Consider the following 20,438-nt stretch of genomic DNA (forward strand, 5'->3'; position numbering starts at 1 on the left):
GAATGCAATTGAACTATTTGAGTGATTTTCAGTTTTCAAAGTAAAAACAAATTTTATCTTTACATTGATACCAATGTATTGCTTTTTCCTCATCTGTGTAATCTAGCATCTAGGTGTTTTTGTATGCAAAACTTGATAAAAAGTGTAAATAGATGATTTTTTGCAGAAGGGATTTAAACCATGTAAATAAATAATTTCATGAATAGAACTTTCATTTCAGGCAAAAGATCGAAGACTTCTGGGGACCTTCCAAGACGATTTTTGGTGACATAAGCTTCCTAAAAAGTCTACACACTTACGATAAGGTGATCTCACTTTTTTCTAATGATGTTATCTTTGCTTACTCTTTCTGAGAGATTTCAAACGAAAATATCCACATAGGATAGCATTGCACCAAGCATTGTGAAAACCATCCGTCAGAAGTACACCTCGAATCCGGAATTCAGTCGATAAGATCAAGACTCGTCCACTGCTGCCGAGCTTGTGTAAATGGTCATTGCGATGGATCAATTATGATAAGTAAATGAAGTATTACTTGTTATTCAATGTTCATTATAAAAATAAAATCAATGCAACGCATGCGCTGATTGCATAAGCATGCTGAGCTCCATTCGATCTGAGCTCAATCAATCAAAATTAATCAAAGAAATTTTGCAAATGGACCATGAATACATGTTGCTGAGAAAAATTTAAGCGTTTGTTTTAAGTTGTTTTTGTTTTGCATTGTTGTTATTTTATAGAAAAAATCAAAAATTTTTGTTTTGTTAGCGCTCTGGCTTATGCAAACCTTTGAGACGTTTGTGAGAGCTCTAAAGTTGGTGTATTAGTTTACATAAGGATACATCGCAGTACATCACTGTACATCATTTTACTTGAGGATACATCACAGTGCATCACTGTACATCAGTATACATAAAGATACATCACAATGCACCACTGTACATCAGTGCTTCATCTAGATCTGCTCTCGAGTTATACCAATGAATCTCCTCAGTTTTGCATATGCCTTTTACAAACACAATGAAACATCTTTAATTTTTTTAATTACATTTCAATTCACCGTGATTCACTGTCTATTATAAGGTAAACGCGGGAAAGAAGGGTGTTCTATGGTAGAGGTACTATGAGGAAGAAGTGAGGATAAGTTTGACAGAAAGGTGTGAACGGGGGAATGAGGGATGGAGAGTTCTCAAATGTGCAAATGTTCTCATTTCTCGAACGTGTTGTGAGGTTAACAGCGTACAGGAGGATTTTTCGTTTCACATGGAGTTGATTTTTCTGTTTATTTAGGGTTGCCAGTGGTAGCTCCAAAGAGGAAACTTTGGCTGCTGCTGAGGGGCTAGTTAGCTAATGGCTATGGGTAGGATATGAGGGCAAATAAAAGTTGTGTACAAGTATTTCAATTCATCAAGTCAATTCCGTTACTTTCAAATTGACTGTGTTCTTTCAGGCATCAGTTTTATTACACAAGGACACATTTGGATCAACATGCAGGGTCTTCGTAAGGAAGAACGTTTAATCGTTCCTTGAAAAGATTCGGAATCGCTTTGACCAGATCTCAAATCCTTGGCCAAATCTCAAATCAGCTTGACCAAATTATCAGTTTCGCCCAATCTTTTTATCCCTTCGACCAAACTGTACATCGGTTTTATCAAATCCTAAAGTGGTTTCAAGCAAATTCTAGTTCGGTTTGATGTTGAATTTTATCACAAGGGTGACGTTAAAAATTGAGGATTCTTCGCATCGGAGACCTTTATATTCGATGTTCGGGACGTGTTAATCTAAATGAGGTCATCACTAGAAGGCTGTAAACGTTCGTCGTCACTCTACTAGGGTTTGGAGAAGAAGCGGTCTGCGCTTCGTGAAATCCAGGCTAAACTCGGGAGATTGCAGGAGAAATTTGAAGCAAACCTGAAAAGAAAAGGAGAACGTCGATTTCTTTAACTTGCCTCAATAATCTCTGTCGTTCTGGCAAATTGTGAAACAAGGATAAATCGACTGCAATAACTAGGATGGAAACACTTGAATCTGGTAACAATACGTGATCGTTAATTTTACTGGTTTCATCTGTTTTTTTGCTGAGGACATTAAATTCTTCTTGCTTCATAGAGTTGACATGTAAAGAAGGACGAAAGAGATTATTGAGGCAAGGATGAGTACATGTATACGACGTTGGTTATTTCAGATCTTTTACGGTCTGTTGTTAATGTAACCTTCGTGATAAACGCATGTTTCTTGTATGGGTCTCTTTAATTTCGAAGAACAGCTCTATCCCGCATACGTCACATCCGTTCGAGCTGTTTTATTCAGCTATTCTGCATTATTCGAGCTCGCAAGAACGGCTTCCAACTTTGTTCTGATATCATGTTTTATAAAATTTTTATCGTTTTGGCAGGAAGAACTTTTTACAAAAGCAAAACTGCAAACCAAAATATGCAAAAGATACACTACCAAGATGTAAATGACTCATTTGCTATGGCATTTCTTTTTGAGATATTTACCAATTAAAATTACAAAATGAATAAATTTGAATTAAACGGCATAATTTATGCGATAGCTCAAACAAATGTAACGTTAATACGGGGCAAGATTTCCTTCAATATTGCTCTGGACCCGCTTTCGAGGTGTATGGATGTGAATTGATCTAATACAGGGTAGGCAACATACGGCACGCGGGCCGGGTCCGACTCCCACCAGAAGGGATTTTGACTGGCCCGCCGATTGTATCCGTCTATCTGTGATTAAAATATTAAATATTATTCATGTAACCAATCCGACCCACCAATAACTTCATTTTTCCTAAATCTGGCCTGCCGATGGAGAAAACACGTTGAAGAAATCGAAACCTTCTTCCAGCGCAAACAGGGTAAGGTTATTGATTATTCGGACCTCAAAATTTTACAGCCATTTGTTTATGGCTTTAGCGCCAGTAATATCGTTGGTTGATGACACGTGATAAGTGTCATCTTGATTGTAGCATTCAAGAATGGATACTAGAGACGTGACGATGAAACAGAGTTGAATTTTACATTTCTTGACCAGTCTTCGCTTAAATATAAAAGTTTGAAGACGACAGTATACTGTGAAAGGATATTGACCTTGCGACCGACTTTCCAGGTTTTTATAGTATTTATAATATGTCTTGACTTAGCTAACACAGTGAACTGTATAAACTGGAACGCTAACTTTAATGCTAGCTCCAATACGACATTTGAAGCCAGTTAAGATGTATTTGTATCTGAGTTTTTGTTTTCCTAACAAATCTTATTGTGCTTCACTTTGACAAATTGTGCTACTGTATTTATGTGGATCGTTGTTGATTTTCTGAATAATATCTTGAAACTTCTAAAACTCAGAAAAACAAGCTTCGTTTCGGAGATGACGGAAGATGGCAGTGTTATTTAACGTTCCAGTTGATGTTACAGTTCACTGGGCTGATGATAAATTCTTGAGGTAGTGTTGAAACATGAGTGAGATCACGGGGTGATATTTTGACACGATGGGATTATAGGGTGTATCTGAGAAGGAACACAAAGCCTAGAATATTGGCAAGTGGAGGAATGGCTAGATGCGTGCTCATTTTTCTATACTTCTTACTTAAGCTGAGCAAATGCATCTCCTTTGTAAAAACGCAGTAACCATGCGCGTTGGATCATATGTTGCATTTTAGGCACCAGTCCACCCCATTCAAACACTCGCCATTTCTTTGATCAAGAGCATTTTACCGTCAACTCTCTTCGCTATTTTCGAATCGAATTAAAATCTTAAAAAGGTAAGATAGCTGTCCTCTTAATGTTAAACCCTTTAGTACGCCCCATACTACGAATTCTGATGAATGCAATTTCAGCTCCTTCATCAAAGTGTCGTACGCAAGTGTACAACGAGGATGTTGGTAACAATCGAAAAATTTACTATTGATCCACATCATTGTAACTGAAGACAAGATGTAGGTATAAAAAATATGGTCTGCTGTTTTATCAGGGAATCATGTGAGGTTGAAGAGCAACAGTTGGGGATTTGCCTCATTCGAACGTTTGAACCAAAAACTTTACATTTCTAATAAACCGTAGGAATTGTCGAGTTCATTCTATTTTGAATAATGAACAATTTCAATGACTGGTGAGGTATCAAGCATTATATACAATACCTTCGACCAGGTTACTCTGACCTAGATGTCCAGGTCAGAGAGTCCTGAAGGACTATTGGTGTTGACGTTGTGTCACGTGACTAAGAGATGGCTATCGCTGACTGTATCTATCGCTTAAAAGGTTATCGAAACGTCAGTCAACATCAACACCAAGTTATTTTAATGGACTTTATACTAACCTGGACAATCTACATTAAATGTTCGAACATGTAACGACACTACAGCGTTCGATCATTCAATGTCACAATAACTTAGTTGTTTGTTACAATGTTTGAATCGGTTGGTTTGTTAGCTAAGAACTGTTTTGCCCTGAGGAGGATCGCAGAAAGTGCAAGCCCAAACCTCTATTTCCTGTTTCTCGAGTATATTACCTTGTACAATCCTAGACTCTACGACTCCAATTATAGCGCGTTCATACTGAGTGCCGGAGTACGATACCCTGGTTTGGTCATAAATCTGCAGGCCGTTCACACTACGTAGTACTCACTAGATTCGTCTATTTATAATTTCATGTTTTTCATTTGTTAACAACTTTTGAAACCATACGCTGAATACGCGTCTCTGTACATGTTACTCAGGTGTCGTCGTTCACATTGGTGTCCGTGCTTGAGAACCGTACTTGGAGTTGCTGCCTTTTCGTGGTGCCCAGACTGGGCATTTTGACTCAGGCACCATCAAATGTCGTGTTCACATTGGTGTCCGTGCCGGGGCACTCAGTCTGAATGCGCTATTAGTTTTCCGTATCTAATAATAAACTTGTACCAGTTAAACGGTGTTGAGAAATTTATCGTGTTTTAGTTTGAAGACAAATTTTCGAGTTACGAAAGGAGTTTTGAAGTTTGTCGTTACGATTTGATCTGCGCTCTCTCGTGATAGATGGGAAATACCGTTCACAACAACGATCATCGGCACTTGCGTAAGGTACGTTTATTTGATGAAGGCAACGGAAGTAAAATGCTGAAAGTTCACGTGATTGCTTTCCTCCACTAGTCTACCGTTTTAGAGTTCAAGCTAGGTGGTAACGCTCTCATTGACTAAACATTCGCTCCAACATTGTCAGGCGTTTGTTGAGTGATGTTAAGTGAAGTGATGCAAACGCTCAATATGTTGAGCTTTAAAATGATAACAGAAGTCGTGGAATAAAAAATATTCCTCGACGCCTAGCAACTGCGTTATATATCTATACAGCTACATATACGGTTCAGTTACATATATACGGTTTGTTGAGTGTGTTGTTGCAAAGCACTAAATAAAGGTGTTGAAACGTTTTGGTGAGTGTGGAACAATGAAAATGTTGAGGACGCTTTGTTGAGTGTTGAACAAGTAGAAATGTTGAGGTACACGTTTTGAGTGTGGAACAATGAAAATGTTGAGGTACGTTTTGGTGGAGTGTGGAACAATGAAATGTTGAAGTACGTTTTGATGAGTGGAACAATGAAAATGTTGAGGTACGTTTTGATAGGTGTGGGACAATGAAATGTTGAGGAGTACGTTTTGTTGGGTGTGGAACAATGAAAATGTTGAGGTACGTTTTGGTGAGTGTGGAACAGTAGAAATGTTGGTACGTTTTGTTGAGTGTGGAACAAATGAAAATGTTATGGGTACGTTTGTTGAGTGTGGAACAATGAAAATGTTGAGTACGTTTTGGTGGAGTGTTGAACAATGAAAATGTTGAGGTACGTTTTGTTGAAGTGTGGAACAATGAAAATGTTGAGGTACATTTTGGTGAGTGTGGAACAATGAAAATGTTGAGGTACATTTGTTGAGTGTGAACAATGAAAATGTTGAGGAATTTGCGTTTTCAATGTGCATTGTTGAGTGTGGAACAATAGAAAATGGCATGAGTACGTTTTGTTTGAAATTGTAAAAGGAACAACAGCTGAAAATGTTGAGAATTTTTTTTTGTTTTGGTGAGTGTTGAACAATGAAAATGTTGAGGAATTTTACGTTTTGATGAGTGTTGGACAATGAAAATGTTGAGGTACGTTTTGATGAGTGTGGGACAATGAAAAAATGTTGAGAGTACATTTTATTGTTGAAATTAATGGAACAATAAAATATTGAAATTTTTGTTTGATTGAAATTAATGAACAATAGAAATGTTGAGAGTACATTTTGTTGAAGTGTGGAACAATGAAATGTTGAGAGTACGTTTTAGTGAGTGTGGAACAATGGAAATGTTGAGAGTACGTTTTGTTGAGGTGTGGAACAATAGAAAGTGAGGTACGTTTGTTGAGTGTTGAACAATGAAATGTTTAGGGTACGTTTTGTTGAGTGTGGAACAATGAAATGTTGAGGGATTACGTTTTGAGTGAGTGTAGGAACAATGAAATGTTGAGGAGTTTGATTAAATTAATGGAACAATAAAAATATTAAGGTAATTTAGTGAGTGTGGAACAATGAAAATGTTTGAGGTACGTTTTATTGAAGTGGGAACAATAAATGTCATTGAGGTACGTTTTGATAAAGTGTGAACAATAGAAAAATGTTGAGGAATTGTTTGAAGTAAGTGTGGGACAATAAAATGTTGAGGTTGTTTTGGTGGAGTGGAACAAAGAAAATGTTGAGGTCGTTTGTTGAGTGTGGAACAAATGAAAAGATGTTGAGTACACGTTTTGTTGAGTGTGGGCAATGGTGAGGAATTACGTTTTGGTGAGTGTGGAACAATGAAGTGGAGATACGTTTACATGGAGTGTGGAACAATGAAAATGTTGAGGTACGTTTTGATGAGTGTGGGACAATGAAAATGTTGAGGGTACGTTTTGTTGAGTGTGGAACAATGAAAATGTTGAGGTACCGTTTTGTGAGGAATTACGTTTTGGTGAGTGTGGAACAATGAAAATGTTGAGGGTACGTTTTGTTGAGTGTGGGCAATGAAAATGTTGAGGAATTACGTTTTGGTGAGTGTGGAACAATGAAAATGTTAAGGTACGTTTTGTTGAGTGTGGAACAATGAAAATGTTGAGGTACGTTTTGGTGAGTGTTGAACAATGAAAATGTTGAGGAATTTTGATTTTGTTGAGTGTGGAACAATGAAATGTTGAGGAACGTTTGGTGAGTGTGGAACAATGGTGATACAATTTGTTAGTGTGGAACAATGAAATGTTGAAATTACGTTTGTTGAGTGTGGAACAAATGAAAATATTGAGGTACGTTTTGGTGAGTGTGGAACAATGAAAATGTTGAGGTACGTTTGATGAGTGTGGGACAATGAAATGTTGAGGTACGTTTTGATGGAGTGTGGGACAATGAAAATGTTGAGGTGCGTTTTGTTGAGTGTGTGGAACAATGAAATGTTGAGGTACGTTTTGGTGAGTGTGGAACAATGAAAATGTTGAGGTACGTTTGTTGAGTGTGGAACAATGAAAATGTTGAGGATACGTTTTGGTGAGTGGAACAATGAAAATGTTGAAATTTACGTTTGTTGATGTGGAACAATGAAAATGTTGAGGGTACGTTTTGGTAGGTGTTGAACAATGAAAATGTTGAGGTTTTACGTTTTGTTGAGTGTGGAACAATGAAAATGTTGAGGTACGTTTTGGTGAGTGTGGAACAATGAAAATGTTGAAATTACGTTTGTTGAGTGTGGAACAATGAAAATGTTGAGGTACGTTTGTTGAGTGTGGAACAATGAAAATGTTGAGGTACGTTTTGATGAGTGTGGAACAATGAAAATGTTGAGGTGCATTTGATGAGTGTGGGACAATGAAAATGTTGAGGTGCGTTTTGTTGGTATGGAACAATGAAAATGTTGAGGTACGTTTTGGTGAGTGTGGAACAATGAAAATATTGAAGTACGTTTTGTTGAGTGTAGGAACAAGAAAATGTTGAGGGATTACGTTTTGGTGAGTGTGGATTTCAATGAAATGTTGAGTACGTTTTGATAGGTGGAACAATGAAATGTTAGGGTACGTTTTGATGAGTGTGGGACAATGAAAATGTTGAAATTTACGTTTTGTTGAGTGTGGAACAATGAAAATGACTGAGGTACGTTTTGTAGGGGTACGTTTTGGTGAGTGTGGAACAATGAAAATGTTGAGGGTACGTTTTGTTGAGTGGAACAATGAAAATGTTGGTACGTTTTTGGTGAGTGTGGAACAATGAAAATGTTGAGGTACGTTTTGGTGAGTGTGGAACAATGAAATGTTGAGGTACGTTTTGGTGAGTGTGGAACAATGAAAATGTTGAGGAGTACGTTTTGTTGAGTGTGGAACAATGAAAATGTTGAGGTACGTTTGTTGAGTGTGGAACAATGAAAATGTTGAGGTACGTTTTGGTGAGTGTGGAACGTGAAAATGTCGAGGTACGTTTTGGTGAGTGTGGAACAATGAAAATGTTGAGTACGATTTTGATGAGTGTTGAACAATGAAAATGTTGAGTACGTTTTGGTGAGTGTGGAACAATGAAAATGTTGAGGTACGTTTTGTTGAGTGTGGAACAATGAAAATGTTGAGTACGTTTTGGTGGAGTGTGGAACAATGAAAATGTTGAGGGTACGTTTTGGTGGTGTGGAACAATGAAAATGTTGAGTACGTTTGTTGAGTGTGGAACAATGAAAATGTTGGGGTACGTTTTGGTGTGTGTGGAACAATGAAAATGTTGAGGTACGTTTGTTGATTGTGGAACAATATAAATGTTGAGGTACGTTTTGGTAGTGTGGAACAATGAAAATGTTGAGGAATTTTGTTTTGGTGAGTGTGGAACAATGAAAATGTTGAGGTACGTTTTGATGAGTGTGGAACAATGAAAATGTTGAGGTACGTTTGGTGAGTGTGGAACAATGAAAATGTTGAGGTACGTTTTGGTGAGTGTGGAACAATGAAATGTTGAGGTACATTTTGGTGAGTGTGGAACAATGAGAAATGTTGAGGTACGTTTTGGTGAGTGTGGAACAATGAAAATGTTGAGTACATTTTGTTAGTGTGGAACAATAAAATGTTCAGGTACGTTTTGGTAGTGTGGAACAATGAAATGTTGAGGGTACGTTTTGGTGAGTGTGGAACAATAGAAAATGTTGGTACACGTTTTGGTGAGTGTGGAACAATGAAAATGTTGAGGTACGTTTTGGTGAGTGTGGAACAATGAAATGTTGAGGTACGTTTTGATGAGTGTGGAACAATGAAAATGTTGAGGGGTACGTTTGGTGATGTGGAACAATGAAATGTTGAGGTACGTTTTGGTGAGTGTGGAACAATGAAAATGTTGAGGTACGTTTTGGTGAGTGAACAATGAAAATGTTGAGGTACGTTTTGGTGAGTGTGGAACAATGAAAATGTTGAGGTACGTTTTGTTGAGTGTGGAACAATGAAAATGTTCAGGTACGTTTTGGTGAGTGTGGAACAATGAAAATGTTGAGGTACGTTTTGGTGAGTGTGGAACAATGAAAATGTTGAGGTACGTTTTGGTGAGTGTGGAACAATGAAAATGTTGAGGAATTTTTTGGTGAGTGTTGAACAATGAAAATGTTGAGGTACGTTTTGTTGAGTGTTGAACAATGAAAATGTTGAGGGTACGTTTTGTTGGTGTGGAACAAAATGAAAATATTGAGTACGTTTTGGTGAGTGTGGAACAATGAAAATGTTGAGGTACGTTTTGTTGAGTGTGGAACAATGAAAATGTTGAGCGCTGTTTAGTGAAGAGTTTGAGCAAGTTTGAAAAGTTTTTAATAGTTTTTTCTCGATTTTTACAGCGAAGAAAGCATCAAAGAGAGGCTAGACGCGTTTCCAGCATTAATTCAAAATCTTCCCAAAATTCTTAGCACGGCGGATGAGTTACTTCATGTTGGGAAAATGAACGGACACGAGTAGTCCAAAATTAACGTTAGCCGTTAGAGTTTTTACTTTACGTAATCAATTCATATTAGAAATGATTGGATTACGTAAAATAAAACTCAACGTATTCTAGTCTTTGCAACATCATTTCTATGTAACATTTATATATTCAATATATTACACCCGTTTCACCAATTCTAAAACGCTTAAAGCGTTAGTTCTAATTTTTAGAAATGCGTTACGAAGCGTCAATAAAATGTATTCCGCGCATTCTGATGTATGGGTTCACGAATTTATGAAATACTTTATTTAGTCATCTTTATTTTCCTGTTCTTTGATCTGGCTATGGCGGAAAACGTTCGACGTTCAGCTTCTTATGATATTTTAAATGACGAACAAAAGATCTTGAAGGATTATTATGATCGAGGAATGATTTCAACAGCAGCTAGTATGAGGGATGTCATTGAAGAAGCTGCGAACCAAGCTAATATCACGTTTGAAAGAGTCAAGGTAAACAGAATGCACGAGTTTATATTTTTACCCGCGCTTTCTTTTCATTAGCAACAGTGATCTTCGCCAGTATTTTGATCTGATGGGTTTAGTTATTGTTGCTGTAACTGACATTAAATATAGTGTGCATTTTATATCTTCTAATTATACCCTTAACTTATATAATAGACAGTTTACAAGATGTCAGAGATATAAAACAGATATAGGATTTTCCCTTTATTGGGGAGAGCATGGTTTATTTTTGACTGTACCACAATACCAGTGTGTTTATATTTAGTATTGCTTGACAATTGAAAATTGCGACGTTTGCTGACGATGTTTGTAAAATTTATTCTACTGTTAAAATTTTAACTTGGCCTATTAAGCGTATAATTATTATATTTTTATACTCACACTTGTTTTTACTATGTACTATAAAAGACAAGCTTGTTTTTATTTGTATTCAACCCTCTCGAGCTTTTTATCTTTCTCTGTTGTCAGATGTAATATGTATGTACCACTGGTTACTATATCTTTTGCATTAAATCGAACTGTAGTTTTCTTCAATAATGCAATTTCTAATTTATAAAGTAATAAGATTATAGTATTTACATACATATACTCATTTCATAATATTCATATCATATAGTATAGAGTGCCACAGGTAGTACATCTTAAAGGGTGGGAAAACTTGGTAATTTTCTATTTTTGAGTATGCCTTCAAGACTGTTGATCACAAATTTTTAGTAGTATTCTGAGTTTGTTGAAACTTAAGGGCAGGCATTCTGTAACATTATCAAAATCTTATAATCAGAAAACCTATGGTTTTCCCTCGATTTTCCCTCGACAATGGTTTTCCAAAAATTAAATTATTAAATGCGCATTTTCTCTATAACACATTTTAATGCCCACTGGTGTTTCCTTTTCCATGAAAGACTTGCCTGGGATTCATGCTATAACAAACAGGGACCTTATCATTTTGCAAATAATAATCCTGAAATGTAGGTAAATTTGAGAATATTACCATTAATTAATTGTTTTAGAAATCCATAGTTTTCACAGCAAGTGAAATTTTACATTGCATGAATAAATAACTGAGCAGACTATGCTGTATTCATTGCATGTTTTGAAAGTTTGCAAATGACAGAATCGTTGCAGTTTATGGAGACTCAATAATGTTGAATCTACCTTAAATTGTAAATGCTAGAGATGTTTTCTAATTTCTACTCTCTGCTAGTCACCCCATTATAGTATATAATTGCTTTGAAGGTTTAATTGCATTGAGTTGCATACCATTGAAGGTGATCAAGGCAAAACCTAAATTAATATACCTTAACAAATTTTCTTATTAATTAGGTTAATAGTCCCTAAAATTTTTATCTTGTTTAGGAATAAGTCACATTTTTACTTTTTTGGCTCTCTAATTTACGAATAATTTGAGAAAGTTTCATATAGATGGTGGTTAAGTAGTTACATACTTAATGAATTCTGTTACTGGTAAAATAAGCTCATGCTTATTGCAGAATTTTCAAATGAAATTGTTTGATTGTTTGGTTTGCAAAGAAGCATTTATATTTTTTAACATAATAATTTTTTGCTGTTTAGACTAAGTTAGCATATCCTATTCTTCAAATAACTTGAAGGCTGCATGTTAGTACTCTATTTGTTCATACACCATGTAGTAAATAACCTTGGTTAACCAGGTTAGCTACAAGAAAAAGAAAAAGTTTTTATTTTTATTTCTTCTAGAAATGGATTGGGAATGAAAAGCAGTCCAGGAAAGCCAGCTTTCATCAAGATGAGGAGTTAAGACTGTGCCCTTCAAAGCGTAGAACTACAGCATATAATCTTTTTGCTGCATATGCTGAACTCAGGTTCTGATCTATAAACTGTATGTTTTTATGGCCTGTACAATATGTATCATCTTTATTCACACAAAAGTGCTAAGACAAAACCTGTGCAGTCGTCATTTAAACCAAAAAGTACTTTGTTTCTTTCTGTTGTTATATGCCTTTTGTAAATATGCATTTTGTAATTTTAGAGGAATGCAAGCAGCTGAGCTCTAATTCTGAGAGGTTGAAGTTAGCTGTAGACCACTGGAACTTGTTAGGGGCAGAGGAACGTGTGATTTGGGCAGAAAGAGCAAAGGCTGTTCAAAGCAATGACATTCATGACCTGACAGTTAAGCAGCGCACAAACCAAGTGAAAAAAGGGAAAAAGCAGCTTTTGTCACAGGTACAGCTGTTATTACCACTGTACATATGTACAGTATTATGATATAAAGAATGATTTTTACTTTGATTGTTTGTGCGTAGATTTAGTTGAGCATCTCTATAAACATAACGTGATGGTTTGTAAATTTCAATCCATTCTAAAGGAAAGACAATTTACCTAAAGAAAACTTCTACTACAAAAAAATTTGTAAAAGTTGTTATGAATTGTTAGAAGTAGCAAATAAATGCTGAAATTTAGCCAAGTCTACTGGGTTACAGATCCACAAAGTTAGCATTTTGTAACGTTTGCAATTTTACTGTGAAAAATATTAGCATTGATAGACCAGTGTCATGGATGTGAAGGGGGAGTATTTTGTAAGAAATTTTTGCAATCCCCATAGCTTTAGATAGATTAGGGTGTACGAGGGCTCTAATTTCCCCACAAAAATAATAGTATACGTATCATAAAATAAGGCCAAAGCAATTATGATAAGTGTTTAATCTAACACATTGTAGATGTGTTGATTTTATACTTTGTTTACTTAGAGAAAAATTGCTGAAACTTATGCTGTGTAAATTCAATTAAATTTCTCTTTGCTAGCTTACTTACTTAGAAAGTCTTGGTTGTGAAGCAGTTGTTTTATTCTTGGAGCCTGGTGATTCTTGTCTTCAACAGTTTGGAACAGAAAGGAATCAACTTTTGAATAGAAATGAAAAAATTGGTGTCAATTCGTTGAGTATTTGGGTAAGTGCTGTACCTACACAGTTATTTTCAGAAACTTGTGGGTCTTGGAATACCAGTGCATTATTTCTCAAGCATTAGTGCTGTTCCAAGAATGTTTATTCAGTTGTGCCCTTGGTTCTTTTGAAAGTAAATTGCTTTCAAAAGTAATCACTTGAGCTCAGCTGGATATAATAATCCTCCCTCCCTTTCCATGCATTTTACACGGGCGTTATTTCTTTATCAATGTTTTATTAAATAGATTCTCAAAACAGGTTGTCAGAAAGTACCGGGTGTGTGATGTGATAAAACTATTCAACCAGAAATACAGTAAGTGCAAATTGCATTTGAAATGATTTTCCATTTTCTGAGCTTGTGTCATGGTTGATATTTTTAGTCCATTTTATACACAATTCCTTTTTGACAATCAAGTTATTATAAGTCAGCATGAATGTTTTGCACCATTGTGAAACATTTCCAAACTTATTCAAATCAAATCATGGGAAAGAATGCTGTTTCGTAAAAAATGAACAATGTGCATTACAGTTTACATATTTAGGAAATATCATTTATTGTGTCTGTCCTCATAGTTTTGTACGTGTTAAAATCTCTCCCCCCATAAATATGCGCGGGACTTTTTGTTATTGTCATTGATTGTTGCTAGCTACATTTATATACCCATCATTGTAATTTTCTTCGAAGGTGAAGCTTGTGGGAAAATGTGAGTACCTTATTTAAAGGAGGATTTACTGTTACTGGTTTGCCAGAAGGTATTACATTTAAAAACCAGTCAGTATGGTATTAAACAGATTTCCAACATTATGAAAAATGCAGAATATTCATTTCAAAATAATCGAATCACATAAGTAGAAAAAGTTTTGACAGAGAATCGTAAATATTCTGATCAAAGAGAGAATGTTACCGATCTGTGTTGAAAAGTTGTTTTGAAGAAGCCAAAGTATCAATGTGCTTGATACGTAACAAGCTGATTGAAGAATGCGATTTGGTGGTAACTGATGTAGATTGACAAAGTCAGAGCTCGATTTGTTGACTGAAACTTAAAAATTTTTTCAAACCTGATGCCTTTGACTCTTATTGCCAACTGTAAAAGCAGTCGAACACACGAAGGATACATTCTTCCGTTTTATACTGACTCTGATGAACATTGGCTCTTCTATTATCCTGGTGCAGCTGAAGGCATTGAATCATTGTCTACTGAAGATAAGATTTGGGATATTGGTTAGACAAGACAGCTCAGAGCTAACTTATAAACTCATTAAAACCCAGAAAACAAACATTGGATTAAACCTAATCTGTTACCAGGACAAAGATTAGGAACTTTAGGGTTAAAAACCAAAATTTTACATCCCAAATAAGCATACCTTTCGGTTTCACACGTCTGTTCTGGAATGCCTTGCTAAACAGGATTTCCTGTAGTGTGTTAAACTTTTTTGTATAGCATGTTCATGTTGTTACCAATAATTGTATGCACCTAAAGTATTCGTATTCTTATATTATACAGAAGTGTAGTTTGAATGTTAAGAAATAACTATCGGAAACGAGTAAAAATTTCCAAATGTTCTTGTTTACGTTTTGTTGTTTTCTCACGCTATTTCAACACCACGTCTATTGTCTCCACTATATATTGCCTTTGCTCATTGCATTTATGCCAACTTGTGATTTTGCATGACATTCAGATACCAAACCAAAATACTTAAGAAATTTCCTGGAATACTCAAAGTTTTGAGGCTCACAAAAGTCTCAAAATCTCTAATTTTGAATCAATGAATTAAGCCCATTTTCGTTCTTTGCCAATTTTATTTGTGGATTGTTTAATAAAGCTTCGTAGCTACCCCAATGATAAGTAAAGTCATGTGGCATTTGTCAGAAAATGGGTAAAACATTGCAGGTTAAAGGAATAACTAAAAATATAGACATTGTCAATTGTTAACCCATTACCCCTTATACTAGAGTATACCATTTAAAAAAAAGTTTTAGAGATTTGGTAACAGTTTTACAAAGTTATTCTAATGGAAAAGCAATCATTTTAAATAAAATATGCAGTTATTAATCGCTTTAGTAATCTGTGTTTTTTTTTCAAAATCTGTTTACTCTCCATACAACGATGGAATGTGCTGTAATGATGAGCTGCAAATCAATTTGCAAACATGTGAAAAATTGGTAAATGTGTTGAATAAGATTGCAAATAAAGATTAAAAGGAAATTTTATATGAAGTTTTGTTTTCATCTAATGAGAAACGTGTTATCTTTGAACGTGATTCAGATAATAAATTAAGTTTAAAAACACAAAAATCATACCATGTTGTGGATGAAAATGTAACTGTTTATGTTATATGTGATGATGATGAGATGATTGTTTCAAACCCACTGATCTAAATGATATTGCAATGATTGATTGGACGGATGATTTTACAAAATATATTTCAGAAAAGATGACGATTTAAAACTATATCACAAAAATTTCGACAATTTGTTGGATTTTGTCGTGATTTATTAAAAGTGAAGAAGAAAAAATCAAAGGAGGAAGCTAAAAGAGAAAAGTAAAAAAGAAATGCCAAAACTGTACCAAGTAAAAAAGACAAAAGATATTGAAAATAGTAATGACATTTAAGCTATTAATGTATTGAAAGAGTTTTCTAATAAATTGGATATTCAATACATGATTGCATTGGTTATAATTGAATTTATGAATGAAATTTTAGAGGAAAAATTGGAAAGAAATATGATTTTGTAGAATTTTATAAAAATATGGCAATGATAAAATTGAAAGAACATATAATGATATATTTTTTCAAAGCTTGATTTCATCATCAACGTTTCTGAATGATGGTGATGGGAGAACAGAAAGAAGAAATAATAATTTAATTAACAATGACTTTATAGAGCTGCAAGATTATTAAAAGGTGAACATTTAAAGATAATAAACAAAATATACATAATTTGTATCAAAAAAATATAAATTTTTAAATATAAATGTATGAACAAAATTTATTTATGGAATATTGATTTAGCTGAAATGAAAGATTTGGCAAGATATAATGATAATTTGTGTTATTTGTTATGTGTAGTTGATGTTTATTCAAGATATGGTTTTGTTCAGTTATTGCAAAATAAATCTAGTAAAAATGTTATGGAAAAATTTGAAGATATTGTATTGAAAGAAAATGAATTTCCTAAAGAAATAGTATCACACGAGGAACTGAATTTCAAGGGTTTCGAAAAGAATTGTCAAAAAATATAATTTTACAAATTATAATATTTATAATCGTGAAATTAAAGCTACTCATGCTGATAGATTTATACAAACAATAAAACAGATGACTGGAAAACTATTGACTTGTTGCAAACAAGAAAAGGAAAAAATTTACTTATGAAAATACTTACATTTAATTGTGGAAAGATATAACGAAAATCCTTATCGTGGATTACTTTCTGACAATCTTTCACCATATGATGTTTATTTATTTGGGAAAAAAATTACATCAAAAGATTATCTAATATTATGAACAAAAAGAGATAAAAATTTAAGTATATTAAAGAAAAATGATAAAGTGCAAATTTCAAGAATTAAAAATAATATTTTGAAAAGGAAAGTTTAAGACAGTGGGTTAATGAGACTTTTATATAAATAAAGTTTTTGACGGATCTTGTTACTTATAAGCTTTGTGATATCAACGGTGAAGAAATTCAAGGGAAATTTTATTGTGAAGAATTAAAAAAGGTTTCAAAATGAAAAATATTACATTAATTTGTAAAGTCAATAATAAAAATTGTTATAAAAACTATATTAATCATTTTGCTACAACATTACCTGCTCAAATTGATGCATTAAATAATAAAAAATACATAACAGTGTTAAACGTTTTTTATCCAAAAACAGCAAAAACATTAATGTAGATGAATTCTGGTGTGATTTAGAATTAAAATTTTCGAAATCTTTTATTCAAACGGATGTCACAACTAAAAATATTGATATAAGTTTATATCAATTTTAAAGTTTAATTTACCAAGAATTAAAATACCATTGGGAATATATAACAATAAAAATTATATCGCTTTTGAATGATTATTTAAATGATTATAATATTTTTAAGAATAGAAATAGTAAAAATATAATTTTAACAAATGGATATATTTGTTACTATGTTCAAGGGAAAGAATCTTATTCTAATCAGGGTAAAAATATGATTTTAAAATTATATATGGATAAAACCTATAATAAGCAAAATATAATATACTGATTATGCTTCAGGAAATGATACAATTGAATTTAAATTAAATTTTCAAAAAATTAAGTTTTATGTTGGGGTTAGACAAAGTAATAAAATATACATTTGACTCTGGATTTGATTGTAAGAAACGTGAATTTGAAAAAAATAAAATTATTTCATTGTCCATATCTTCCTGATGAGACAGTTGGAATCAATAAAATGTTTATATATCGTGACAAAATTGATAGAAATTGTTGGTAATTCAAAAGGAATTGTTATGTATTGTTCCTTTACATTATGCAAATGAAAGTGGAGACAATTTATTTGTGTACAATCCTCAATTATAAAAACAATTAATTTCTTCAATTATTAAAAATTTAACTATAAAAGTATTGCATCATCAAGGCAATTATACCATTTGATTCTATAAATATAACGTTGGAATGTCAAATTGATTTAAAAATGAAATTAAATTGACCTATTAAATTACTGCAACATACTGATACTTTATCTCGAAATTTTTATTCCACAGATGGATATATTATATCCATTTAATTTAACAAAATTAATAAAAATAATATTTTATATCGAATAGAGTTTAAAACCAAAAACCTCAAAAGGAGTAGTATTAAATTAAATATTTTTCAGCACTTCCATATAATTTACTCATTTTACAAGTGGAAATGTACAAAATCCCAGAACTTGGTGAAGTAACTAATGTGCAAAATTGTTTACCAAACAGTATAAGAAATTCCGATAGCAAACCAAATAATATTTCATCTTTTTTATTATTACATAAAAAACTTTTTTTAATTTAAATGGTGGATTATCTAAACTAGATGCTAGTGCTAATTTTAATTTACAATCAATACATATAATGAAATATAAGGTCCTTTGATTCTATTTTCAAAATATATAATATTTGAATTGGAGTATGATGATTCAGATAATAACTAATTACTAACAAAGAGCTAGATATACTTCTGGACTTAAAATTTGAAGAAACTAATGAATTTCAATGAAAAAAAATATATTATTTATAAAAATAATTTGTATAAATACTATGGAGATGTATTAGAGGGTAATAGAATGAAATATTGTAATCCATATTATAATTATATAAAATATAAATTTAATTCTATCACTGAAAAAAGGAATTTTTTAACTGATGCACCATAATTCTTTATTATAAAAATAATTATCAAAACATGTTGTAAAGAAATATAAACTTCCTATATATATATACATATACATAAAGTGTATAACAATGTGACCTCCAGCTATCACCCTAGTAAAATGGTGAATGCACTTGGGACACAGGATGTATGGTTACACATTGTATGGATTGTTTTGTACAGTCCCCAGAGCGCTCAAACCTATAAAGTTTAGCTTTGCATATAAGCGAAAGCGTTCACTATTAATATAATTATATATATATACGTGTGTATATGGAATTATTCTAACTCGGTGTCTGATTCAAAATCTGAAAATTGAAGCAGTGATTCACAGTCAGTCGTTATCAACTGAACTGGTTTCAATCTCTAATGTATCCTCAATTATGTTTGTTGGAGCAAAATAGATAATGCATGCTCTGCTTCTATCTTGAAGAATGGTAATTTACTCTTAGCTTCTGTTAAATAGTCATTTAACATATGTTTCAGTGAATACAGTGCATTATTTATGTTAATTAGATCTTTCTTAAAATTTGCTACAGTTCCTCTCAAGATTTTGCTCTGAACTTCCCCATTAACATTGATATAGGACTCCAGTTCTTGTTTCTTATCAAAGTAATAGTGTACTAGTCTTTCTGTTTCCATTTCTAACATCTCTTGTTCCTCTTTGCATCTTTCAAAGAAAGTTATGCAACTCAATAGCAGAACGTTTTGCAGTGAACGGTACTGTATCTTTATTTGTTTGAAGTTAAAATCACAATAAAGTTGCGACCTTGGATCTTTTGCTTCGTCAATTCAATTTTTCTAGGTAGTCCTTCAATCCAATCTTCCAAGAGACTTTAGTGATGCATTATACTTGGCTATTGTAGTTTTAATGGCATTTGTTCTCTGTTATTTGTTTGAAAGTTTAACGGCTATCGCTTGGCCATCTGAAACGCAAGATAACGCTCGGTTCAATAAATACAAGTTAAAGTCATATAGCATTCATAATTTTACTAAACAGTATACCACCAATACAGTTTCTGTAAAAACTACTATTCAATGGGTTTTCATAATTCCAATTCAGAAGTATTAAAAGTATTAAATGACACTCACTTAAAAGGACTGGGCAATGCGCATGCACTAAAAGTGAAAGACGTTTGAAATGCTTAGCAGTATATTTAAATGTTACATTAGGAAGAATACCATATTTATTCTTTAAGGATACAAGGAACATCCTTTCAATTGCTAAAGAACTGACTCAATAACAGACTCATTCCGTTTCAGCTCCAGCGACAAAGCTGTATTAAATTCTCTCTGGGTTTCCACCTCTTCGCCACTTTCTTTCTTCTCTCCAATGTTTTCAACCTGTTTCGTTACTCTAAAAATACATCAAAACAAATTTAAACGATAATATTACAAGCGACTATTGGTTTAAGGAGATTGAAATTCTTCTTAACACTTACGAGGTTTTATCAGCGACAAAAAAATGCACAATTCATATAGTCAAAAGGCTTGCCTTACTTAGTCTTTTTTACAATATCCATAAAGTGACCATGATCAACTTCCTGAATACAAGCAATCTGCATTCTATAACGAAAAATGTCATCTGATAGTAATGATTAATACTTCAATTATTACATACACAAAGCCATACATACAAAATAAACAGTGGCGACATTGCATTTATCTCAGCAACCTATTGAGCAAAACT

At 33.3% G+C, this 20,438-nt stretch overlaps 1 protein-coding gene across 1 annotated transcript; it reads left to right on the forward strand.

Moving 5' to 3' along the window:
* The first annotated feature begins 12,268 nt into the window (after positions 1-12,268).
* LOC124455271 lies at positions 12,269-13,443 on the forward strand. The gene is made up of 3 exons (XM_047005959.1): positions 12,269-12,281; positions 12,449-12,642; positions 13,222-13,443. The coding sequence occupies exons 1-3, from the start codon at positions 12,269-12,271 to the stop codon at positions 13,441-13,443; spliced, it is 429 nt and encodes a 142-aa protein (XP_046861915.1).
* Positions 13,444-20,438: the final 6,995 nt, after the last annotated feature.

This window comes from Xenia sp. Carnegie-2017, unplaced genomic scaffold (assembly GCF_021976095.1).
Source record: "Xenia sp. Carnegie-2017 unplaced genomic scaffold, XeniaSp_v1 HiC_scaffold_30, whole genome shotgun sequence".
Classification (NCBI taxonomy): Eukaryota; Metazoa; Cnidaria; class Anthozoa; order Malacalcyonacea; family Xeniidae; genus Xenia; species Xenia sp. Carnegie-2017.

Coding starts and splice junctions, on each gene's coding strand:
- LOC124455271 (XM_047005959.1), top strand. Junction 12,643..13,221: donor AAAAGCAGCTTTTGTCACAG/GTACAGCTGTTA, acceptor TCTCTTTGCTAG/CTTACTTACTTAGAAAGTCT.